Below are 26740 nucleotides of genomic sequence, written 5' to 3'. Positions count from 1 at the left end.
ATAAAAATTGTTTTACATACAGTATTCTAATATTTTTTATTTTTAGCAACAATTTTCACAATAACTATGATGAAATATATGATTCATCTGAAAAAATAAACATATGGTATACACACTTTGCAGCAAGAGATAATAAACAAGGATATCCTACTGGCTTTTGAGCAAATTGAGGTTTAAAATCAGCATTAGTCCTAACAAGAGATTATGGCTTAACAGAAACCAATTTTTTGTAGTAGCTCAAGAAAAAGAGGTGTCTTTCAAATTAAGGCCAAATATTTCAATAATGTTTTTAATGGTATTATATTGTTATTAAACCCATTTTTAATCGTCGGGATCACCCATAAACGCTGCATTGCTAAAAAGGTCATAAAACTAATTAATTTGTGTCCTTGAATTTCTAAAAAAAATTTTTTTACTTCGTCGGCGTGACAATGAACGGCAATGCATATCTAATAGGATATGTGTTAGACAATAACAAAGAGTCTGATTCCGCCCCAAAACATCGATGCTAGTTTAACCATTGTGAATTAGAAGGAACTTAAAACTTCTTCCAATTCTGAAAGATATAAGCCAGAACATTTCCGTACTGAATTACTTTTTTCTTACAGAACTAGCACTTCACTTCCAATTAGGAATACACAAGAACTCAACCGAATTCTAAGCTACTGCCAGTCATAGGCGAGTCGGTTATTGCGGACCTCTTGGACATAAGAAGAGGGTATAATCATGATTCTCAAAAACTTCCTGAAATCCAAATTTGAAATACCTCGATTGCCAACAGGCCCTTTTGTAGTTTAAAAAATGACATAATATGTCATTTTCCGATACTAAAGAACCGACAGTTGGTAGAAGCCCATCTCCACGGTACACGGATAATCTAAATCACTATATAGAAAGAAAGACTCCGCAACAGATTGAATGTATCTATACATTTTCAGGTCATCAACTGCCGTATTATGACATTAATGAATAACGAGAAGAGCAGAGAGTACAGGTTGAGCCCTCGAAGATGTGAAATATAATATTATTTTGACTCAGCTCAGGAATAATCATCTGAGAAACCGAGGTCTGACATTTTTTTTAATAATAACCAATGACCAACATTGTCGAAGACTTTTTCAAAATCAGTATGTATCACATCTATTTGCATTTCTGCATTTCTGAGATTGATTTTATTAAGGATATTTTGATTTACTCAGATAGGTAATTAATGCATTGCTGCCATTTAAATTAGCCGTGGAAAAACTATATACGCAAATGTCAATACTGCACTTAGTAATGAATTAAAAGTGGCATTGATTTTCAACATACAGGAGAGAAAAAATATTTAATCAAATTTATTTATTTATTTATTTTATTAAATCTTCCGTTGTAACTAAACAGGCGTAAACCCAATACATTACAACGGGGTAACTGTGTACCAACTGAGTAAGTCAATCAGATACAATGAATACCTACAAGTAAGTATTAATCACCAGACAAAGTCTGGGGATCGGTGACATCTATGTTAATAATTATAAATTATTATTGATAACCAATATATGTCACTGCAATCGGAGCCGGTTTTTTAATGATAGCGCATTTTTTTAAATAAAAATTCAAGTGTTGCAGCCGGGGCTCGAGCCCGCAACTTTAGATTTATTAGTCTGAGACGTTACAGACTACGTTATTAGGTCCTTAAACGACCTACAATATCTGTACATGATATTATGCAACTATGAAACGAATTGTTGAGCTGATAAAATGATTGGTTCAATTTAAAATAAAAATGTACAATTTATTAGTTCAGAGATGTAGCCAGTTACTGAAGTAACAATAAAATACCAACATCAGCAAATTATAAACAAAAAAGTAATACAATAGAAAGTCAAGTCTGGGAGATTAGAATTAGTAATAATTATATAATTATAATTCTGATCGATAATCATAGATTAGGTTTTCCTAGATTTTCCTAATCTCATGGATGAATATAGTGCTGAATAATTAAAATAGATCGTTTGGGTTTCGAGGCCGAAGGCGTGTTACTTAAAAGCCAAAATAAACACCGGAAATATTGTAGACTGAGCGCTCGTGGAGTAGTAATGTCATCGGAAAGATCTGCTGAGGTCTTTCGTGTTTAGGTTTAAGTCTGATAGAATCGTGGTCGTTTACTCTCGATGCACTCGATCGTCTCTGATCCTCTCATCTCGAATCGCAAGATCGTCTCCTATGTGGCAAAGTGTCAGACCTTTTATATTATTGATTTGAGACGTCTCTCTATCGAATCACAAAAATGCATATATCGGTCCAACAAAATTTGCAAGATTAACACATTCTGAAGGTCGTTAATACAATGGTGGTTTTCACGCCAGAATAAAAAAAATCACAATGGTGGTTTTTATGCCGGTAGACGCATTGTCTATTGCATTTTTATGAAAAAATTGTAGTTTTTATGGTCATTACGAGTGTTCAACCTAATGCTAATGGGGTTTTGTTCAGTTACACAAATTTTATTCCATTTCTTACGTTCTAAAGTGGCGTTAACTGCGCAACTGGGTGGACCCCCCACAGTGACATCTATTGATTGTAAGTTAAAATAATAGCTACCCCGTAGTAACACATTGGGTTAACACTTGTCTTGTTGCAACGAAAGATTTATAATATAGCAACTGTGTTTACTAGGTAAAATACTTTATTAAAAAAAATAAGTAAAATATATCATGGTAAGGTTGTTATGTTTAAAATATATCATCTTCTACTTAAAAAATATGATTGGTTTTAACTCGATTATTTTAAAGGTTTCACAATTTTGACATTAAGGACAGTTACGCAATGCTCTTCGTACTTTTAGGAAGTAATTGATTTTTATGCAATATTTTTGGATTTTTTCGAATTGGTTTTGTAATAATATAATTATATTATTTATTAGCAATAACTGTGCAAAATGTAATGTATGTATATAAATATTATATATTATACAATTTAAACATAAATAATAGTATTGAAAGCCATAACTGATTTTACGACGAATCGCCAATCAGTGTTTATTCACGGCAGGTGATTATATATATTTTTCACATTCTAAACAAGCAAAAATTATAAACAATAACGTTTATTAGCGAGCGGTATCCTTTATATATACCATAGAACCAGTATGAATGTGTTTTTCGTTGTGGACGGTCGCGCTTTTTTACATACTTGTTAGTTTATTTTTTTTAATATTTCTAAATAGGACATAAATAATTGTATCTAAAAAACGAGCATTATAAATAATTTTAGATAATGATTAACTTTTATTCAAATTCATATAAAAACAAAAGATTATTAAAGAGAAAAAATATTTATTTTCACATCTTTTTTAAGTATACAAATATGTATATATAGATTAATTATAATTTGTATAATGTATTATATAAATATAGCTTAAACTATATAATATGTATACACTCAAATTAAATGTTTGATTTTATATTATATTTGCAAATACATATTTTTATTATTAAAATCAAATAGTGAAATACTAACACAAGCTATATTGTTTAACAGTTTTCACAACACAGTTATATTAAAAAAATAGACGTCAAGATACAATCAAGATGTCGGAAGTTTGCTTCACTATAAATGGCAAAGAATATAAAGGTGCGTATTTTTATTTATATAAGTCTTAAAAATATACATTAGTTAAATTCAGAGTCTATGAAGGATATTAAAATATAATATAACCTATTTTTTTCAATTTATTTTAATCAGATTTCATCAGTAAAACATCAAAAATTTATGTTGCAAAAAAAAATTCTTAATAAAAAAAACTCTATGTCTCGTGAAATATATTATGAAATTTTTTGCTGCGCTTTCTAAAAAAATGTTTTAAATGTCAATTTAAAAAAAAATCTCCGAATGTCTTACTATTTTCTTTACGTATATATTATATATATACTAATTTTGATGGACTTATTAACAAAATCTTTTGCTTTACTTAATTCTTAATTTTTAATAGTATAAATTACAATATTCTAGTAACGATAGTAATACTCAGAACATGCAGTAGAATCATCACTAAAATATATATTGATTAATTCAAGCTCAATTTAGCATATCCATCTGACTTTTAACTACCTTGCCTATTCTGACTATCATCAATCGACTTCTACTGTCAATCAAATGCTTAAACTAACTTTGAAATGCAGCCTAAAAAATATCGTAAAATGTGCCACAAACCGTATGAAAATATTCAACACCACTTAATAATAACTCATGTGCTCCTTTTGATTCAATAATCTTCTTCTCGGTCAATGATCTTTGCAAACGTGTCATAAACCATTTGAGTTATAATATTAAAACTAAAACTACAATACTCTACTAACAATTACTTCAATAAAAAACACAATAATAGCCACAATGTAGAGCAGAATCATCACAAAAAATATATTTTGAAAATAATTCAAGCTTAATTTGGCAAGTCCTTCTGTACTCTCACTACCTTGTGCACTCTGGCTATCATCAATCGTCTTCTTCATGATTCCACTTTCAATCAAACGCTTAATGTGACTGTTAACCGAAGCCTGAAACTTATCGTAAAACGTGCCAAAAACCGTAATCGGATATTGCAACACAACTTCTTTCACATAATAATAACTCACATGCTTCTTTAGACTGTTTACAATTTTTACTGAAGTATGATAATCCATAAGAACTGCAAAATGCTCTTCCTTTTCAGTCAACTCCACTATATAATCCACGAAAGATACTGACAATGTTTTTCCATTATTACCGAAATAAGATGTATATTTGACGTTTTTATTAGACGAAAAGGCAGTATCTGCGTATTTTTTAGCGTATACATATAAAGGTATGTTAGAGGTCAGTAGGTCAGATTGAGTCTCGAAACGTTGAATTCTAGGTACAGTTAGAGTTTTGAGCAATTTGTAATAGTAGCAAGTCGTTAAGACCGAAGAAGCGAGCACCCACGATAGGAACATTGATCTATAGAAATATTTTTTGGGCTGCTTCGATATCGATACTGATACCAAAATGGACCATAAGTCAATAAACGCATTTTGAAGTATCAATTTGTTACTGATTTTTTTATATATAATAATATATTCTAAAATAATAGCAATCGATATAATAAACACGATGCTCATTGTTATCAATAATATGAAAATTATGTCAATTTTTTCTTTTGGATTATTAAAAACGATCCACACTATATTTTCCGTGCCTATAAACGTAATACAATCTACAGCCTGATTTGATATTTTAAATTTTTCACTGAGCATCCAATGGTTACTATTATAGATTATTCTAGTTGTCATTTTAGATTTAATAACATGTCCGTTAGAAAGAGCATAGTTTCCGATGATCATGTTAAATGATGAAATCTGTATTTTAAACTTCAGTTTATCTCCTAATATCGATAACAGTTTATACATGTAATGACTCTTAATAAAATTTATTTGATTCTCAGCATCGTTGTATATCACATCGTACAACAAAAATGTTATACTGATCTCGCGACAATTATCTACCTGTTCAAAGGTTTTCTTAATATGTTTCCTGTTATCAGATTTATATTGATCAAGCTCAGTCATCGGCAGGCTATTAAAACAATGGTCGAAAATACCATAGAAACATATATTCACATATTCTTCATAGTTTACCATCAATATAGTCCTAGGGTCTTGTCGTATGGTAGGCGAAACGGTCTGCATTTGCGAAAAAAATAAAACCAAATTATTAGTATCCTTAGATATGAAAGGAATTGTAAAATTCCGCTTCAAATCCTCTAAGAGCAACAAAAAATCAGATTTTCTCAACAGTTCTGCGGCAAACGACCCACTAGCGAGTGTTTCGAAGAATTCATTCGGTCTATAAGTATACATTTGTCTGCCCAATCTGATTCTAAAATCTGTAGTTATGCCATTTACGAACTCAATGTTCGGAACTAAATCTGCTTCAGAACATCTGATCACAACCAAACGATCGTTTAAGGCGTATTTTTCCAAATACTCTAGTAAAATATTTTCTTCTGCTTCATATGGATTTTTTATGTTGTTTAAGATGTGTCGATTGCATTGAATCAATGGAATAAATAATATTATCATATATAAATAAGACATCGCGTAATAAGAATACGTCTTGACCAAAGGAGTACAAAAAAGTTATTGATTCAATTGTGAATACGACTCGTGTGTAAACATCATGAAGGATAATAAACGTGTTTTAAAATATTGAGTGCTTTTAGAACTTAAGGATTCATAAAAGTGTAAACAAAATTATGTCATTTACATACTATGTATATCAATAGGTTAATTTATATTTTCCAACTTTAAGTTGCACTTTATAATATTTTTTAGTTACTATCGTCATAGTAAAAAGACAATAAAATTCATTTTATATAAAATAAAAATATAATACACAAATTAAATAATGGTAAATAAAAATTCAATAATACTTCAATCAATTTTTTTTAAAGCAGTTAATATTCTTAAAAATATGGAATTCGTTTGTAATAAATCAGATTACTAGTTAATTTTAACCCTTTCCAATTTGATTTTTTTATCCCGTTATTATGACCAATATTGACAGTTCTTGTGAGAAGTTTCAATATTTAAGCAGTAATTAGTAATTTGAACAATAAAATTAAAATACATATATAAACAAGTTATGAAAGATTGCAAATCACTAGTTTGTTCCATATTGTATTAATTTAGTGCCTTATTTATTTTTTTATATGAAAAACAGGAAATAAATAAACTATATTGCCAGTCGTAGATTTTTTTTAAGCATTATGTTCTAGTAATTTTTATAAAACGCATGCTCAGGAAATTGCTACATTAAGTTTAGAAATGTTTTTTTTGGTCATTATACTCATTTCATGTCTTATCCCATTTTACGAATAGCTTACCAACGATCAACTCCACATAAAATATACAAATCGACAGACCATACAAAATAGCCATTAGGAGATACGCACCTTCAAAACCCCCATTTGTAATTGTTTTCGTTTTTTACTCGATGATATCATCAGCGTTCTTTTTTGCCAGTCATTCAATAACCTTACAAATATACCAGTCTCTATCAGTCTTTTCAATTTTTCTTTCAAAGACGCCGCAATGTGGTCGTAAAATCGACAATGTACCTTTTTCGTGTACTCGAAAACCACTTCGTCAATAATACAAAAGCTTATATTTCTTTTCGTTTTGATAATATCGACAAATGTACTGTATCCCATTGGATTATTATTATGTATTTAGTGAAAGAAATATTTTTAGAAATATATTTTCTGTAATTCTTAAAATATGATTTGTATCGAGTTTTATTGAAAATGTTAGCTAGAGAGGCGTAGTTTTCAGAAAATGCGTATAAAGATATTTTTGAATCGATCAAATCAGATTGTGTTCTAAATTGCACTTCTGATTTTGATCGAACCAAGAAATCTATTTTTTTGATATTAAAATAGCAACAAAAGATTGATAAGATTAGAGTACTCCAAATATATAATAATATAAGTAATCTAGATACTATCGTCTTTGATTGATATATTTGTTTAAAATGTATCCTTGAGTGTATCATATTTTTTTTAAATGAGTGAATCTAAATTGTTATAAATATTAATATGTCGGTAAAATCACTTTCTTCTCCTAAGATCATTAAAAACGACCCAAATAATAGTTTCATGTCCTAAATGTATAAAGCAATCCATTGACAGAGTCCTGTATTTCTGTTAAGATCATCATAAAATCTTTGCTCAATTGCTCAAAGTAGAGTGGACTAAGTAATAAAAAATCATATTTTTTCAATATGTCGTCGTCGAATGCGATGGTTTTGTAGTAATCCATGAAATAGTTGTATTTGAAACAGTGGCGTAGCTAGGGTATGTGCCGCCCAGGGCGATCCCCCCCCCCCTATACATTTTTTGCAGGGTTATAAAATCAGCATTTGTTAAGATAATAAATTGGTTATTATTAAGATCTTGTTATTCCTAGATTTATATATGTTTTAGTGCATTCAGGGTTAAGAACCACACTAGACGATCCCATCGCGAATATGCCGCCCCCAAACAAGTGCCGCCCGGGGCGGCCCGTCCCCTCCGCCCCCCCATAGCTACGCCACTGATTTGAAATTATACACTTGCTTGTCTCTAGGTATGATCATTTCGACTGGAATTCCAGACTTCCAATCTTTGTGGAGTTCGTCTTTGGTGCAGTGTATCACAACCAATCGCTTATTAATTGTTGTTGAAAAATTGTTTGCACTTTATCGAGCTCTGTATTTTATAATCTAGATAGAATTTCATTTTCTGATAAGACTTGCAAAATCAAGAGTTGGAATATGAAGAATGTGAATACGATGAATGACTGTGAGCGTTTGATGACATTTTGAAATAGTACCTTAGTAAAAAAAATATTTTAATTTATTATATTTTATAAGTATTTTTCATTCTATTTCTATAGTTTTTCAGTGTATAATTTTGAATATTTGTGAAATACTGATACATATACATATGTTACAGTGAAGTAATATTTTTAATTGGTGCTCTAGTAAAATCATATCCAAATAAATATTCACTAATATATATTATTACTAGTGAAAACATAATTTAACTAATAGGTGCTAGTCAAATTATATGCCACTCTAAACTTGCGATACGTCCATTTGATGTTTAAACTTAAACCTAACCTAAGAAAATTAATCAAACTCAACTTGATCTAATAAAAGATCTAGCACTAACTATAGGCATATTTGTTTTTATTGGATTTGGGTTTGATTTAATTTATTTTAAATATTGTAGTATTTTAGCGAAAAATGTGACATCACAATTCTGTGAATCTCTGATCACGTACAAGATTCTCCGTTTGTGAATAAATACATTTTTACTGATACTAAGTAGTGAAATTGTAAATCAATTTTTTAATACATCTTAACTGAATAAGTGAAATTATATTTATACTAGTTAAAATATATCCTCACTGGTAGTTTATTATATATTCACTGTAATATGAAGCTATAATTCTAGTTATGTTTATGTCATCGGGGTGCTACAACTTACAATTCTATATAATTGTATGAGATGTAATATAATAAATATTTTACATGCGATTTTTTTATGTAAAAAAAATATATTTATATTTTTATAATATTTAATTCTGACATCGCACTTCATATAAACACACTTGTTGCTTATTGTTTTGTCCTTCATACCACTAATAGTTATATAAATATCTGTAGTGTAATGTTAAAGGAATTAAGTGCAGTACTGTGTGTGGCGACGCGACGCTGCGCTTATTAAATTTCTGTTCTCGTATTTTTTGACGATAATTATTGAAAATATTAATGTGATTATGTATATTATAATAATAATTTTATTGTGTATATTATTATTTTATTAGTAAACGTACGGTGAGATAGTTTCCCTTTCGCTCGCTCGCGTGTTAGTGACGAGAGTGAGAGATAAGGGCGTGCGGAACGCAAGTATCTCACCGTAGCGCCTGATGCAAAATGACATGATGTACACATTCCTTTGCGTCGGCACTATTGCTCCCGTTATTCCACTTGCGCAATTATTCTGTTTTGGGAGGGTAAAACCGCATGATTTTTAGAAAAATAGAAAATCATTCTATACACAATCGTCGCTTTAAAATAAGTTTTACAAGAGCTTTAAAATGTATTTTAACGCAACGATTATGGGAGGTCCCAACAACCAAAAGTATTATTTGTATTTAATAAAGTATAATATATATCAAGATTAACCCAGTAGGTTTAATAAAACATTTTTATAGTACATGTATATTTTTTAGAATTAATTATATCTATTTAAAGTAAAGTTGTATTAAATATTAATACAATAGTTTTTTGCATTAATTAAAAAAGAATAAAAAAAACAAGAGCTGCTGGTGAATTTTGTCATATATTATTTTTTCATATATTTTAAATAAAAAACATGTATATATTATAGTTAATGATAATATGTAATGTAATAATAGAAAAGTGTTAAAATAACTTATTAAGATATATTAAATCAAAAAAAATAGTAAAATAAATCAAAGCAATTTTTTCTGTTATTTATTATAAATACAATATAAAATAATTATAAAAAGGTAGAATTAACTCACTCCCTGGTGTAAGCTAATAAATTAATAAATTTGTATAAATTAACTCACTACTCAAATGGTTAATGCTATGCCTGAAATTAATGTTAATATTACTGCTCATTATGTTTTATTTAAATATACCAAGTGTTCTATGCAACTTTTAAAGCACGCAACAAACCTTAAACGAAATCGTTCATAGTAGCAATTAATTAAGAATAAAATGCAGAAAATAAAGCATGATTATACATTTTTTTTGTGCACTCTGTCACGCTATATTGTTTCGTAAAAGCTTTACTTCCATTTCGAAGTTAACGTTGCTATTATAAAATCAATTTTCATCGCCTCGTTTTAAAGTAGCGTTGTTTTTATGTATTATTTAAATTGTATGTTACAGTCAAAAGCGTGGAAGCTGACACTTCCCTCAATAGCTATTTGAGGAACAATGCCAACCTTCGAGGAACTAAGGCTATGTGCCATGAAGGTGGCTGTGGAGCCTGCGTCGTCTCAGTTTCTGCCATCCATCCTGTCAAGAAAGAAAAAGAAGTGTTTTCAGTCAACTCGGTAAATCAAAATAATGAAATATATATATGCGAAGGCAGAGAATATATCTCTTTTATTTCAGTGTCTCGTCTCCATACTTTCATGTCATGGATGGGATATAACTACGGTTGAAGGGATTGGAAATAGAAAAAAGGGATATCATCCGATTCAAAAGCGTTTGGCGAATTTTAATGGAACCCAATGCGGCTATTGCTCTCCTGGATGGGTCATGAATATGTACAGGTAATTAATAATAACATAGCGATCCATCAAACGTTATTAAAATTAGATATGCGTATGTTTTTGTCACTATATTTCTCAAGGCTATTCGAACGAAGAGGTAGTTATATAATCGATCTTGGAATTAAATAACAAGTTTTTCTGCATGGTCATATTCTGACATATCTCAGACCTATCGATTATTTATTGCGTCATCAAAACTTATTATATATATAAATTTTAAATAGTATTCTTAAAATAAACTTAATTTCAGTTTGCATGAAAGCCGGAAGCACAATCTAACGATGAAAGAAGTGGAAAATTCTTTCGCTGGAAGCTTGTGTCGCTGCACTGGATATCGGCCAATTTTGGATGCTTTCAAGTCTTTTTCTAAAGACGCAGATCAATCTCTTTTGGATCAAGTTCTAGATATAGAAGAAGTTGAAAAGGTTAAGATGTGCGCTAAGTCTGGACAAGTTTGCAAATGTCCGAGTAGCTGCAGCGATAAGACAGAAGATGGGTTTTGCGACGTGGAAGCTCACAACATCATCGGAAAAGAAGAAAAGCTATTGTCTTTAAAAGCCTCGGATTCTAAATGGTACAAGGTGTACAATATCAAAGATATTCTCGATATATTCAACAAAGAGGGAACGGATTCATACATGTTGATCTCTGGAAACACTGCTCAAGGTTATTTTCAGTTCATTTATTATTTAAATCGATCGTGATATGCGTTCTATTGTGTAGTGGGTACAATGTATTATTAAATAATAATAATAACACTAGAGATGTGCTGTTTTTGTATGTGCATTAAAAAAATGTTGCAAAAAAATAATAGGCCTTGAATGAATTTAATCTCTTCATCTGACTATTATGTAACTGGTGAGTAATGGGTTTATTTTTTGCTGTTTTATATAATACATTATTCCTAATTACAGTTGTGGGAAAATTTTATTGAATGAATGAAATATAATTTTGTAGTAAATAAAATTTGAGTTACGTTTTACTTTACAGGAGTTTATCCAATGAAAACTTTGCCTAAAATAATGATTGACATCGCTTCCGTTTCCGATTTAAGAAAACACGAGAAAACTTCTAATCTGTCTTTAGGAGGCAATATGTCTCTGAACGAGATAATGTTAATATTCCAAGACTACGGAAAATCAAACGATGAATTTAAATATTTGCTGCAAATGTACAGACACATGGACTTGATAGCTCATGTACCTGTCAGAAACGTAAGAATTCACCTATTTAATACATTGTTCTAAGCTTTGATTAATAAACTTATTTAATAGATTGGCTCTCTTGCCGGCAACTTATCAATTAAACATCAACACAACGATTTTCAATCTGACATGTTTTTGCTGCTGGAAGCTGTTGGTGCTACAATGACAATAAGTATGAAATAAAAATATATATATATTTTGAGATATTTTATTTATTTTTGCGCAATTTTTTATAGCTTAATTGTCCATAAAGTTCATAATCGATTGTTAATCATATTTTTAATGAGTTCATCAGGATTGCGTTGTTTTACTCTTTTCTTCGTTCTTAACATATCTTTGTATATTCATCATTGCTATAAACAGAAAGCAATTAAGTGCCTTGTGCATTTACATTCTGAATATCCCTCGTAAATTATAAATATGTTTTATTCAACCATATATTTAATTACAGTTGACAAACATGGAACGTACACAGAAGTTTCACTTCTAGATTACTTAAAGACGGACATGCATGGAAAATTAATCTACAGAGTTAATCTGCCGGAGCTGTATCCAGATTACGTATTCCATAGTTACAAAGTAGTGATATTATTTCGTTACGGTTTACTTATCATATAAATTACTTTTGTATACAATGTGTAATATATAATTTTTAACGCTTCAGATAATGCCCAGAGCGCAAAACGCTCATGCCATCGTTAACTCAGCATTTTTATTCAAGTTCAACCAGGACAAAACTGAAGTTGAAAGTGCCAGAATTGTGTACGGAGCAATAAGACCGGAATTCAATCACGCCAGGACCACTGAAAAGTTTTTGGTCGGCAAAAATATATTTTCTAAGGCGATTTTGAACCAAGCAATACATATTTTACACGGTGATATCGATCCTGAAGATATGCCACCTGAACCATCACCTGAATATAGAAGACTATTGGCTATTGGATTGTTTTATAAGGTATAAAAATTTTATTAAAAAAAATAATTAATAAAAATAATTACATAAGTCTATGTTTTTAGTGCATTCTTCATATATGTCCTTCTGGGTTGATTAAAGATAATCTAAAATCTGGCGGAGAAGAATTCGATAGACCAGTCTCTAGCGGCAAACAAGATTTTGATACGAATAAAAAAGTTTGGCCTCTTAATCAACCCATTCCGAAAATCGAAGCTTTGGTTCAATGCTCAGGAGAAGGATTTTTCATGAATGATCTACCGACGCAACCTAACGAAGTATATGCAGCGTTTGTCATATCAAATGTCCATGATGGTCAAATTGATAAAATCGATGGTTCTGAAGCAATGGTAATTATGATTAAACTAATATCGTACCGTTGAAAAATTACACAAAAAATACTAAAAATAGTTTAAATTTTCTGAATCGTTTTTTTACCTTTAAAGTAGTAGTTTTTAAAATAATTATATAAAAAAAATGTTTTAATATATACTATTTTCAACACATATGACTTTTTAGCTGTTGCAATTTTTTTCGTAGTTAAAATTTTATTTTACAAACTACATTGCAATATACAAATTGTATAAAGCAGTACAATTTTTTTTAATGCACAGGAACTGTAGAGGTTAGATAGTATTATAAATATTTTGCTGTATTTTATAAAAACAGATGCTAATATGTATTTCATATAACAATCAGGTGTTATTCAATTTAAATCTGCATTATATATTTTACACGATATATTAAGTTTATCGGCTTACAATTATTTGTATGAGCCGGTAGTCTTAAGTTTTATATAAAACTACCTGTGTAATGTCTTCAACGTCATCCGAGGATTGAAGCTAAGATCCAAAGCCTATCTGAGAATGTTTCTCCGCTGCCAAGATATAATATTAATATAATCTTTGACGCAGAGTAAAATGTTCGCCGTCAAAAAAAGACAAAATCGTTTGCTCTTTTTTTTAACCAACTGGAACTGACGCGCAAAATTCCACTGAGAATATTTTTGGGTATTTTATTTATCTATTCCAAGATTGGTTTATTTAAATGCTACTGCAGATTTTGTTTAACCGCCACAGAAGCTCTATCGAGACACGACTATATTGCCGCGAGCTTCCTAAAAAACTCTCGCAAAAGTTCACATTAATGTTTTGAAATAATATTACAATACTTTAAGTATGTAGAACAATATATGAAGAAACGCTTGAAATTATTACCAATCTAGAGCATTCACAAAATGGCTAAAATTATGTGTTTCATAACTTTTCAAAGTCGCTAGCGCTGTCAGGAGCAACATGTGCCTTTGTAATTTTCAATAACAATGTCTGGCATTACGGTCGTATATTACGCCAAACTACTTAGGCACATAAAGGGTTAAAGGTACATATTGAATACATTTTTATAAAAGGCTTTTTATGTCGCAAGTTTTTTGTGACTTTTTTCAATAGTCGCATTAGGCTCAAAAGTTTCAGCCCATTAGCAACTACAACTCCTACCTGTTCATGCTTTGCTTTAGTATAATACATTGCGCGAACTAAAATTAGGCCCGACCTCCTACCTAGACAGTCGCGATTGGCAGTCGCAGTTGAGTTAACTGGCGCAAAACTATTGACGGTATTTAGTATTATTAATTCTAGATACCGTCATAAATAAAATAATGGTGGGGGGGGGGGGTAACGGTCAGTAAAATCAATCACGGAGAGAAAAAAAAGACGCGCCTGAAAAACAAGCTCTCAGCAAGATGGAATATTGGTCACGCTCCGCTTACTTGGGATTTCTTTTGGGACGATAAATAAAGCATGATAAATAGAATGTACTATGGCCGGAATTTGCAGAATTTATTCGTTGAACGAAGCAAAATGTTGGAATGGACCACTCTTTATTATTGTTTAACGCTTATCTCAAAAATAGGTGTGCGTCGTAATTTTTTGTGAAGTACATTTGTTGTTTGAAGACGCATATATTTTATTTATATTTGATAGCGGTTAATTTATTTTTAATTATTTAATTTTACTGATCCGATCTTTGTTCATATACAATAAATTCGATAAAATTAGATGTTTAAAATGTTTCATCAGCATTGCTGAATTAATCATAGTTCCGGCAATATAAAAAAGATAAAAATGATTTAAAAAAGCTAAAATTTAACGATTATTAAAATAATGTATGATTATTTTTTAATTAAATAATATTTTACAGGCATTTTTTGATCTTTTGCACTAATTGATTAAATAAATTAATATCGGTAAAAACTAAGAAAAATATTAGCAAAATATTCGAATACTCGATCTATTTTTTATTCAATATTCGAATGGTTAAAAACTAAGAATAATTAGTTCAAATCCTAATCTTATAGATAAATATCTAAAAAACACAAGCTATCTATTGATTCTAAGCTGCACTTATAGATTATGTTTAATAATAATAGAGTTTCACTACTTATTAATTGGTATTGATTGTGTTAACCCCTTTGTAACAATTGATTAATAAATAAAACAGTTATAAAATGATAATTATTTCAATAATGCAAATTATTTGTGTTTTTTATGTGGATATATTTCATTGAATAAAATTATTTTTCAGGCCGATAAAAGAGTGATTGCTCTTTACACAGCTTCTGACATACCAGGGGTGAATAATTTCGCCAGCTTGCCCGGATTGTTCGTTGCACCCGAGGAGGTTTTAAGTAGTGGTAAAATCCTGTTTCATGGTCAACCAGTAGCAGTCATTGTTGCAGAAACTGAAAGACTGGCCAAATTAGCGGCAGAGAAGGTCAAAGTCACGTACAAAAATACGGGAGCAAACGCTCCAATTTTGACCGTGAGAGATGTTTTAAAGTCACCTTCGGCTAAAGACAGGATTGTCAAGGACATGACCATAGAGCCAACTAGCAAGGGCAGTGACGTCAAGCAGGTGATTAAAGGTACTTTGGACATTTTTGGACAATACCACTATACTATGGAGCCACAGACGTGCGTATGTGTACCAATTGAAGACGGCATGGACGTTTATTCTTCTTCTCAATGGCCTGATTTAACCAATGTTTGTGTAGCAAACGTTTTAAATGTCCCAGTGAATACGTAAGTTATCTTTTAATATTAAATACAATATAGCAGTATGTATTTAACTATTTTTTATTTTTAACAAATCAATGCAGCATAAATGTGAATATAAGGCGATTGGGTGGTGCTTATGGTGCAAAAATATCTAGAAGTGCTCAAGTAGCAGCAGCTTGTGCCGTTGCTGCTAAAATTCTAAACAGAACAGTGAGATTCGTAATGCCAATTGAGACGAATATGTCAGCTGTTGGAAAACGTCTACCTTGTTCCTGCGATTATGAAGTATTAATTATAAATATAAAAAATCAGACATTGTATATATTTTGATTTTTTTTCTATTTTCTAGGTTGGAATTAACGATGATGGTAAAATTCAATATTTGAGGAACATATTTTATGAAGATGATGGTTGTTCTCATAACGAAAACCTTTCTAAGCATGCTGCTGCTGCTATTCCAAACTGCTATGATAACTCTACGTGGTTTGTGGAAGCAAATTCGGTTCTCACTGATACTCCTGCTAATACTTGGTGTAGGGCACCAGGTAAATTTCATAACAAATAAATATGCTAGTCTATATTTCAGTCATTTATCACGTGTGTATCTTATAGGTAGCACTGAAGCAATTGCCATGACTGAACTCATAATGGATCACATAGCCACTGTAACTGGGAAGGATCGACTTGATGTCAGAATGCTCAACATGAGTCCAAAAGATAACCCTATGCCAGATTTAATCAAAACAATCAAAGCGTCTTCAAATTACGATGAAAGGGCTGCCAATGTCAAACAATTCAACGATACCAACCGCTGGAAGAAGCGCGGCATCTGTCTCACTCCTTTAAAGTATGAACTGGATTACTTTGGTAACTACTCTTCTTTGGTCTCAATCTATCACGATGATGGCACTGTGGCAGTGTCGCACGCTGGCGTTGAGATGGGTCAAGGCATGCATACAAAAGTCGCTCAAGTGTGCGCACACACCTTGGGTATACCATTAGAAACAGTGCAAGTAAAGCCTACGAACAATTTAACAGCTCCAAATGCTATGGTGACAGGCGGCAGTAGTGGAAGTGAAGTTTGCTCCTTTGCAACCATAAAAGCTTGCGAAATATTATTGGAAAGACTGGCTCCGATCAAGAAAGATATGAAGGACCCCACATGGAAAGAGTTAATTAAAAAGGCTTATTTATCTGGCGTGGATTTGTGCGCTCATTACATGTTCACGGTAGCTGATGGAGTTAAGCCATACAGTATATGGGCAGCTAGTGTTATTGACGTTGAGGTGGATATGTTGACAGGTAACCATCAAATTTTGAGAGTCGATATCTTGGAAGACACTGGAGAGAGTCTCAGTCCGATTGTGGATGTAGGACAGGTAATTATATAATATAATTGAACACGTGCTATAAAATTAGTTTTTTTAATTCAATATGTTTATTACATTATAGGTCGAAGGAGCTTATGTAATGGGTATTGGATACTGGACGAGCGAGAGCTTGGTCTATGATAAAAAGACTGGAGCTTTATTGTCAAATCGTACTTGGACTTACAAGCCACCTGGAGTTAAAGATATCCCTATTGATTTTAGGGTTGAGTTTCGCAGAAATGCACCTAATCCAGCTGGAGTTCTGAGATCTAAAGGTTCATAATCCACACATTATATATTCATACTTTTAAATATAATGTATATCTTAATTTTAATTCAAAATAGCTACTGGAGAACCTCCATTGAATATGGCATTCGGTATCGTATCTGCACTACGACAAGCAATTACATCTACAAGGGTCGATAATGGTTTGCCTGCTAATGAATGGTATCATATAGGTAAAATACATATTATTCTCTAATAAAATCATATATTTAATTAATAAAATATTTGGGAACTATTTATTTTATAATTTTTAGATATGCCGCTCACCACAGAAAATATCATTCTTGCCACTAAGACGAGTATTATTAATTATGAAATATAATCGTAGTATTATAAATATATACAAGTATATATATAAATTAAAATTTTATTATTAATTGTTCACTAGTGTTATTTTTTGTTAATTAAAAAAAATGTAGCCTCATTATTAATAAATCAATTTTAATTGAAAATGATTTTACTTTAATTTAACAATAGACTAATATGATTATTTTTTATGGCCCCAATCTGCGCAGATTATCGACACTGATAGAATTGTATATACATTTATATATGTTTAACAAGTGTCTCTTATCAACTTTCTACACATTATAATAATATATAAATCGTCATATCAATTGAGCCATCGCTGTGTTATCATTGTATTGAATATACTTGCATACGCGCATATATATGTTTGTTTTCAGTACAAACGAATCAGTCCAAACCAGTTTGGGAGTGAGTCTTGGGGCGCACGGTTGCGTTTTATTACAACTTAATGTGCTTCTATATTTTATATTAAATATATATATTAATATTAATTAAAGTAAAAATACACATTGTATAATATAAATCTGTTTAGGTATTAAATTCATATTTTTTCCTTACACAAAATTATAATCTAGTCAATAACTAACAGTTATGTATTTGGGGTTTATTTCGTAGTGCCTTGATATGAAATTAGAAAATTAAAAATGACGGAAATACGCTTTTCAATCAATGGAAAGGAGCATAAAGGTATGTTAATCATTTTCTTATCGTTGCGTTATATTTTTAGTATTTTTCCTTAAACATTATAACTTTTATTATGTATTATTATTGTAAACACACAGCTATAACTTGTGTAATAAAAACATATTTTTAATAATAAAATGGTATTTCTTAGTAACTTGAAAACGTTAATTAAATTAAACGTTGCAGAGAGTTACTCATGTCGTGTTCATTGTTCTGACTAACGCTCACTAATATCTAACTGTTTAAATTAAAAAAATATATATGTAGAAAAACGTCATTAGTCGATTGCTATAAGCCATCGGCCAATGACGCTAAAATTAAGGACGGAATAGTGTAGTCCGCAACGTCTCAGACTCTGAGGTTGCGGGTTCGAGCCCCGGCAGCGGCCTCGAATTTTTATTTATAAAAAATGCGCTAAAATTTAAAAAAATCAGCCCAAGCCGCAGTGCATTTTATTGATTATAAATTGTATAGCACATAATAATTTATAATTAATAATGTAGATGTATCAAATTTCCAGATTTTTAGACTAGTGGTTAATATTTACTTGTTGGAACAGATTTAACCGTTGTAACGCATTGGGCTTACGCCTGTCAGATTTCAACGGAATTTTATTATAAATTAATAAATATTTAAAAAAATATTAAAAATTATAGATTTAGAGCAAAAAAGCAAAAATTACTGCTTGCTTTTAATTTTATCAATATTATTTTTTTTTTTAATTAAAAATCCATTATATTTCTACCTAAATTTTAACAGCCCAAATAAAAATCATAAATTATAAATTAAAAAAATCTATTTAAAACAGTATTATAATAAATTTCGAAAAATAGAATAAACGCTGTTTTGTATCGATTTTTTTACTTTTTTTTATAGTTTAATAATGCAATATAATATTATTTTATCTTTGTGGCTTAAGATATTTTTCTAAGCAACTATTTATAAAACTACTAGTATAATGTTGATATTTAAGAAAGCACACTTTTATAGTAATAATTTAACTCTCAAAAATTAAAGTGCAATTTCCTTTAAAAATCCAGTTACTTTATCTTTATATTTTTTTTTGTTATACATTAGATTTTTTAAACATTTTGCATTGATATACATTTCTTTTCCTCCTGTTGTATTTTAAAGGCGAGTGATGTTTTTTAGAAAACAACTCACCACTTGATTTTATAGAACTCGTAAAGGTCATTGATTCCAAACGCGTTACACCAACTCTTTAAAAAATTGTTTTTCAATATGTATGAATTTTACAGTCAGCAGCGTGGAAGCTGATACTTTTCTCGTCAGTTATTTGCGAAACAATGTTAACCTCAGAGGAACAAAGGCTATGTGCCACGAGGGAGGATGTGGTGCTTGTGTCGTCTCAGTTTCGGCCATCCATCCTGTCACCAATCGGAAGGAAGTCTTTTCAGTCAATTCGGTAAATATAGATTAGAATATTACTTATAAGAAAAATATACATTATTCTTTAATTTCAGTGTCTTGTCTCCATAATGTCATGTCATGGATGGGAGATAACTACGGTAGAAGGAATTGGAAATAAACGTAAAGGATATCATCCTATTCAAAAACGTTTGGCGTCTTTCAATGGTACCCAATGCGGCTATTGCTCACCTGGATGGGTCATGAATATGTACAGGTATTTTTTGTCCATCTTAAAATAGACCTAGATTGAATTTTGATTAATGTACTGTATATATCAGCTTGCTAGACAGTCGTGTGCATAATCTAACAATGAAAGAGGTAGAAAATTCTTTTGCTGGAAGCATGTGTCGATGCACTGGATACCGTCCAATTTTAGATGCTTTCAAGTCTTTTTCTAACGACGCGGATCAATCACTTATTGATAAAGTTCTGGATATAGAAGATGTGGAGAAAGTCAGGATGTGTGCTAAATCTGGCCAAGTTTGCAAATGTCCAAGCAGTTGCAATGATAAGATAGAAGACGGATTTTGCGTTGTGTCTAAGCACGATATAGTTGAAAATAAACTATTATTATTAGAAGACGCAGGTACCAAATGGTACAAGGTGTACAAGGTACAAGAGATCCTCAATATATTTGATCAAGAAGGAACAGATTCTTACATGTTGGTTGCCGGTAATACAGCTAAAGGTAAATCGATAAATATTTTATATAAATATAATATTATCATTGTTATTTATTGGTTTAATATATTTTAGGCGTTTATCCCATGAATGAGATACCTAGAATAATGATTGATATTTCATCCGTTGCTGAACTAAGAAAACACGAGAAAACTTCTAATCTATCTTTAGGAGCCAATATGACATTGAATGAGATTATGGAAGTTTTTCAAGATTACGGAAATTCAAACGATGCATTTAAATACTTGCTTCAGATGTACAGACACATGGATTTGGTAGCTCATGTGCCTCTTAGAAATGTAGGGAATCATATATTATATATATATTTTACTGAATTTTCATTAAATATAATAATATCATTTTATAGATTGGCACTTTAGCTGGGAACTTGTCAATCAAACATCAACACAATGAATTCCAATCTGATTTGTTTTTGCTATTAGAAGCTATCGGTGCTACATTGACAATAGGTAATAATTCGAAATATATTTTTTAATATCGTTTATTAATCTATTGATATTAATTATAGTTGACAAGCATGGCACATATATTGAAGTTACACTTCATACTTACTTAAAAACGGACATGGCAGGAAAATTAATATACAGAGTCAATCTGCCAGAGTTGTATCCGAATTATATTTTACAAAGTTATAAAGTAAGGATATTTTTATTAAATACATATCTAATCACTGAATACATATATACAATTTATCAAACGTTTCAGATAATGCCAAGGGCTCAAAACGCGCACGCCATCGTCAACGCAGCATTTTTATTCAAGTTCAATTCTGATAAGACGATTCTTGAAAATGTTAAAATTGTTTATGGAGGCATACGACCTGAATTCGATCACGCTATAGCTACAGAATTGTTTTTGAGTGGCAAGAATCTGTTTTCTAAGCCAATAATGAAGATAGCCATGGAAACCTTGTTCAGTGAAATCTTGCCTATAAGTTCGCCACCTGAACCATCTCCTGGGTACAGAAAAATAATGGCTGTTGGATTGTTTTATAAGGTTTCTATACACCTATTTCTTAAAATTAAATTATGCACCATTTATGATACCATGTTGATTTTAGAGTATCATTCATATCTCTCCTCCGGATTTGGTTGACGATAAATATAAATCTGGTGGAGAAGAAGTCGATAGACCCGTTTCCAGCGGCAAACAAAAATTTGATACAAATAAAGAAGTGTGGCCTCTTAATCAACCTATCCCTAAAATCGAAGCATTAGTTCAATGCTCTGGAGAAGCAGTTTTTATTAACGATATACCGACACAACCGAACGAAGTATACGCAGCGTTTGTACTATCAAATGTCCATGATGGACAAATAGTTAAAATCGATGGAACTGAAGCTTTGGTAATAATACATACTATTAAGTTATTTCATATAAAGTAGCTGATTTTTTAAATTAAAATATGATTACAGCAATAGTTTTAAAAAAAAGGTCATCAAAAGCTAAAAATGATCATAATATCATTCTATATAATAATAATAATAATAACACTCTGTAACAGACTATCCGTTTCAGTAAAATCGGCCACTCGATATGAATCAAACAAATAATATAAATGAACAAATATTAAATAAGCAATTATTTTTAGGCTGATAAGGGAGTAATTTCTCTTTTGACAGCTTCTGATATACCTGGAGTAAATAACTTTACAAGCTTAGTAGGGCTGTTCACTGAAGTCGAGGAAGTTTTATGCAGTGGAAAAATCCTATACCATGGCCAACCAGTAGCAATTGTCGTCGCAGAAACTGAGAGACTAGCAAAATTAGCAGCTGAGAAAGTCAAAGTTACTTACAAAAACACTGGCGCAAATCCTCCAATTTTGACGATAAGAGATGCTTTGAAGTCACCGTCTGCTAAAGACAGAATAGTCAAGGACAAGACCATAGAGCCAACCGCCAAAGGAGACGATGTCAAGAAGGTTATTAAAGGCACTTTTGATATATTTGGTCAATACCATTACACCATGGAGGTACAAACATGCGTATGTATACCTATTGAAGACGGCATGGACGTTTATTCTTCTTCACAATGGCCTGATTTGACCAATGTTTGCGTAGCTAATGTTTTAAATGTCCCAGTAAACACGTAAGTGATTCTAATGAGCTTGGTGTATAATAATAATACTCATGACTATAAACTATGCTCCGTATGAATTTAGAATAAATGTGAACATAAGACGCTTGGGAGGTGGTTATGGTAGTAAAATATCCAGGTGTTCCCAAATAGCCGCAGCCTGTGCTGTTGCTGCAAGTAATCTGAACAGGACAGTGAGATTTGTATTGCCGATTGAAACAAATATGTCAGCCATTGGAAAACGATTGCCATGTTCTTCCGATTACGAAGTATAATATTAATACTTATATAAACGTTTTTTAAGAGTATAATAGGCATGTCTTAATTTTATTATATGTTTTAGGTTGGAGTTAATGACGACGGAAAAATTCAGTATTTACGAAACATTTTTTATGAAGATAATGGTTGTTCACATAATGAAACCGTTACAGCAAATACTGCTGTTGCATTTACAAATTGTTACGATAATTCTACGTGGTTCGTGGAAGCAAATTCTGTTCTCACTGATACTCCTTCTAATACTTGGTGTAGAGCACCAGGTATTTTTTAAAAATAAATAAATAATTTAGTCTATATTTCAGTCATATAACATGTATGTCTTACAGCTACCACTGAAGCTGTTGCCATGATCGAACACATAATGGACCACATAGCCACTGCAACTGGAAAAGATCGTATCGATGTCAGACTAGCAAACTTGAGCAAGAATGACAACCCTATTCCGGATTTGATAAAAACGGTCAAAGAGTCTTCAAATTACGATGAAAGGGCTGCGAAAGTCGAAAAATTCAACGATACCAATCGCTGGAAGAAACGCGGCATCTGTCTCACTCCTTTGCAATACGGTTTAGATTACTATGGTAACTTCTCTTCTTTGATCTCGGTCTATCACGCTGATGGTACTGTGGCAGTGTCGCACGCTGGCGTTGAGATGGGTCAAGGCTTGAATACAAAAGTCGCTCAAGTGTGCGCTCACACCTTGGGTATACCATTGGATACAGTGCAAGTAAAGCCTACGAATAATGTAACAGCTCCAAATGCAGCAGTGACAGGCGGCAGTATTGGAAGTGAAGTTTGCTGCTTTGCAACTATTAAAGCCTGTGAAATATTATTGGAAAGACTGGCTCCAATTAAGAAAAATATGAATGATCCCACTTGGAAAGAATTGATTTCAAAAGCGTATTTTTCTGGAGTTGATTTGTGCGCTCATTACATGTTTACGGAGAATGATGTCCAGGCTTATAAAATATGGGGAGCTACAGTTGTCGAAGTGGAAGTAGATATGTTAACAGGTAACCATCAAATTTTGAGAGTCGATATCTTGGAAGACACTGGAGAGAGTCTCAGTCCAATTGTAGACGTTGGACAGGTAATTATTATACATAATAAAACACATGCTATAAAATTAGATTTTTTTAATTCAATATATTTATTACATTATAGGTCGAAGGAGCTTATATAATGGGCATTGGATACTATACAAGCGAGAGTCTGGTCTATGATAAAACGACTGGAGCTTTATTGTCAAATCGTACTTGGACTTACAAGCCACCTGGAGTTAAAGATATCCCTATTGATTTTAGGGTTGAATTTCGCAGAAATGCACCTAATCCAGCTGGAGTTCTGAGATCTAAAGGTTTATAATCCACACATTTTATATTAATACTTTAAAATATAATGTATAACTTATTATTAATTAAAAATAGCTACTGGAGAACCTCCATTGAATATGGCATTCGGTATCGTATCTGCAATACGACAAGCAATTACATCTACAAGGGCTGATAACGGTTTGCCTGCTAATGAATGGTATCATATAGGTAAAATACATATTATTATATTATAAAATCATATATTTAATTATTAAAATAATTGGGAACTATTTATTTTTCAATTTTTAGATATGCCGCTCACCACAGAAAATATCATTCTTGCCACTAAGACGAGCATTAATGATTTTGAAACATAAACGTATTATAAAATTATTTAGTACAGTAAATCTAAAAATATTTTATATGATATAATTCAATTAAAATTTTAAAATATGTATAAATTAAGATTATATTATTAATTTTTCAGTAATATCATTTTTTGGTAATTAAAAATAATGTATTCTCAATATGAATAAATCTGTTTTATTTTAAAATGATAATTTTATTTTAATTTAACAATAGTATAAACAACTATATATGTATCTTTTGACGGTGCTTCAGGATATTAGGGTCAAGTGCGCCAGCAAAATGAGAAATAGGCCACACTCGCACGGATCTGTCTGAAACGGATGTTCGGCGGACAAATCCAATCGTGTTTAGCCGGCCACACACGGGCGGATTTGCCCGTCGGACATCTGACGGATTTGTCCGGGCTTGGCCACAGACGCAAAATGTACGAGCTTGGATATGTCTGACTGAGCTTGGTAGATATTATAGATGAAAAGTTAAATTTATATAGTGTTTAAAGTAAATTCTAAATTTAAATGACATTTATTAATAATAATAATATATACACACGTATATATATACCTTGATCTTTTCATACATTTTTAATAATAATAATAACTTTAATTTTAGTATATTTAAAATTATATTTTTTATTATGTATTAATGTTTGAATTTATATTATTTTTTCTGTTGTATAGTGTTATAATAGAAATGGGTCACAAAATTTTAAAACTTTGCAACTTTGGCGCAAATTAATAAAGGCCCATAATTTAAGGGACAAATTTTAACAAAAAACACAGTAAACGGTCGTTTACGCGAGCGCGATCTCTGCTCAGATCTGCTTGTCCATGTCCGATCCGTTCGTTTTGAGCACGGACAACGGAGAGACAACAGACGGATCTGTCCGAGCGTTTTAACCCCACACACTGGCGGATTTGTCCGTCGGACATCCGTTTCTAACTAATCCGGCGGGCAGATCCGCCCGTGTGTGGTCGGTTGATGTAAAAAACATATATTGCTCTTCTAAAATGGTCCTGGAGTCCAAGTTTAAATTTAGCTTACATATAAAAGAACCAATATTTAATAAAAAAAGCACGCTAAGAACCGCACGCAAATAACAAGTAAAATTCTTCTTCATAAACAATTATTTAAATCGGGCTTAACATATTTTTGCTCGATAATACTAACTTTAATACATTACAAGTAATTTAAAATAAAGCATTAAAAATAATATATAACACTTAATTTTATACAAAAAATATAAATTTCCAACAATAAAAAAAATATTGTTATTAACACACGGATAAATATTGTAAAAACATTTTGCGAGAACATATTATACTAACTATATAAAAAGGACTAGGACTAAGGATCTAAATATAATATATACACAAAATGCCAAAGCACATCTTGCTTTAGGACATTCAAACTCAAACAATAATAGCTTCAGTTCGCTGATTAATTTGACCTAGTATTTTTAATTATGTATAGTTTTTCCAACTTAAAATTAAAAATATTTTTATATTTTATTGTTATTGTTATTCTCTATTTATTTGCAAAGGGTTTTGTATTATCCTTAAAGTCAAACTAAATTTTCAAAAAATATATTATGTTTCATTTATTTATAAACAAGCAAATGGTTGCTACGTATTTCATTGCATATCATATGAAAGTGTAAATATTATATGTGAAATAAACAATAAATAAAAAAACTAGTGTCTTTTATCAGTTTTCTCCACATTATAATAATATATAATTTATCGTATCAATTGCGCCATAGCTGTGTAATCATTATATTGTATGTACTTGCATATGCATACATATATATACTTGTTTTTTTGGTGTAAATTAATCAGTTCGAACTATGGTCTTGG

At 31.0% G+C, this 26740-nt stretch overlaps 2 protein-coding genes across 2 annotated transcripts; both read left to right on the top strand.

The window, feature by feature from the left end:
• Nucleotides 1-3130: 3130 nt before the first annotated feature.
• LOC148235343 (uncharacterized) lies at nucleotides 3131-18158 on the top strand. The gene is made up of 17 exons (XM_088186323.1): nucleotides 3131-3179; nucleotides 3526-3618; nucleotides 10468-10634; nucleotides 10696-10856; nucleotides 11107-11522; nucleotides 11847-12070; nucleotides 12131-12233; nucleotides 12513-12640; nucleotides 12726-13016; nucleotides 13079-13363; nucleotides 15597-16093; nucleotides 16171-16354; nucleotides 16419-16614; nucleotides 16682-17448; nucleotides 17522-17714; nucleotides 17785-17898; nucleotides 17980-18158. Exons 2-17 carry the CDS (start codon nucleotides 3576-3578, stop codon nucleotides 18045-18047), a joined length of 3837 nt encoding a protein of 1278 aa, XP_088042449.1. The 5' UTR covers nucleotides 3131-3179; nucleotides 3526-3575; the 3' UTR covers nucleotides 18048-18158.
• Nucleotides 18159-18411: 253 nt separating this feature from the next.
• Nucleotides 18412-25072, top strand: LOC148235342 (uncharacterized). The gene is made up of 17 exons (XM_088186284.1): nucleotides 18412-18566; nucleotides 18650-18721; nucleotides 19978-20144; nucleotides 20203-20363; nucleotides 20428-20837; nucleotides 20906-21129; nucleotides 21198-21300; nucleotides 21360-21487; nucleotides 21557-21847; nucleotides 21912-22196; nucleotides 22442-22938; nucleotides 23012-23195; nucleotides 23270-23465; nucleotides 23532-24295; nucleotides 24370-24562; nucleotides 24633-24746; nucleotides 24828-25072. Exons 2-17 carry the CDS (start codon nucleotides 18679-18681, stop codon nucleotides 24893-24895), a joined length of 3828 nt encoding a protein of 1275 aa, XP_088042410.1. The 5' UTR covers nucleotides 18412-18566; nucleotides 18650-18678; the 3' UTR covers nucleotides 24896-25072.
• Nucleotides 25073-26740: the final 1668 nt, after the last annotated feature.

The sequence above is a fragment of the Plectrocnemia conspersa genome, unplaced genomic scaffold (genome assembly GCF_051122295.1).
Source record: "Plectrocnemia conspersa isolate PC_06_02 unplaced genomic scaffold, ASM5112229v1 ptg000005l, whole genome shotgun sequence".
NCBI classification, from domain to species: Eukaryota; Metazoa; Arthropoda; class Insecta; order Trichoptera; family Polycentropodidae; genus Plectrocnemia; species Plectrocnemia conspersa.
The sequence above is the reverse complement of the archived record's forward strand: the minus strand, read 5'-3'. Positions and strand labels throughout refer to the sequence as shown.

Coding starts and splice junctions, on each gene's coding strand:
- LOC148235343 (XM_088186323.1), top strand. CDS start 3,576: ATGTCGGAAGTTTGCTTCACTATAAATGGCAAAGAATATAAAG. Junction 13,364..15,596: donor TCGATGGTTCTGAAGCAATG/GTAATTATGATT, acceptor ATTATTTTTCAG/GCCGATAAAAGAGTGATTGC. Junction 17,899..17,979: donor TAATGAATGGTATCATATAG/GTAAAATACATA, acceptor TATAATTTTTAG/ATATGCCGCTCACCACAGAA.
- LOC148235342 (XM_088186284.1), top strand. CDS start 18,679: ATGACGGAAATACGCTTTTCAATCAATGGAAAGGAGCATAAAG. Junction 20,364..20,427: donor TGGGTCATGAATATGTACAG/GTATTTTTTGTC, acceptor TGTATATATCAG/CTTGCTAGACAGTCGTGTGC. Junction 24,296..24,369: donor CAATTGTAGACGTTGGACAG/GTAATTATTATA, acceptor ATTACATTATAG/GTCGAAGGAGCTTATATAAT.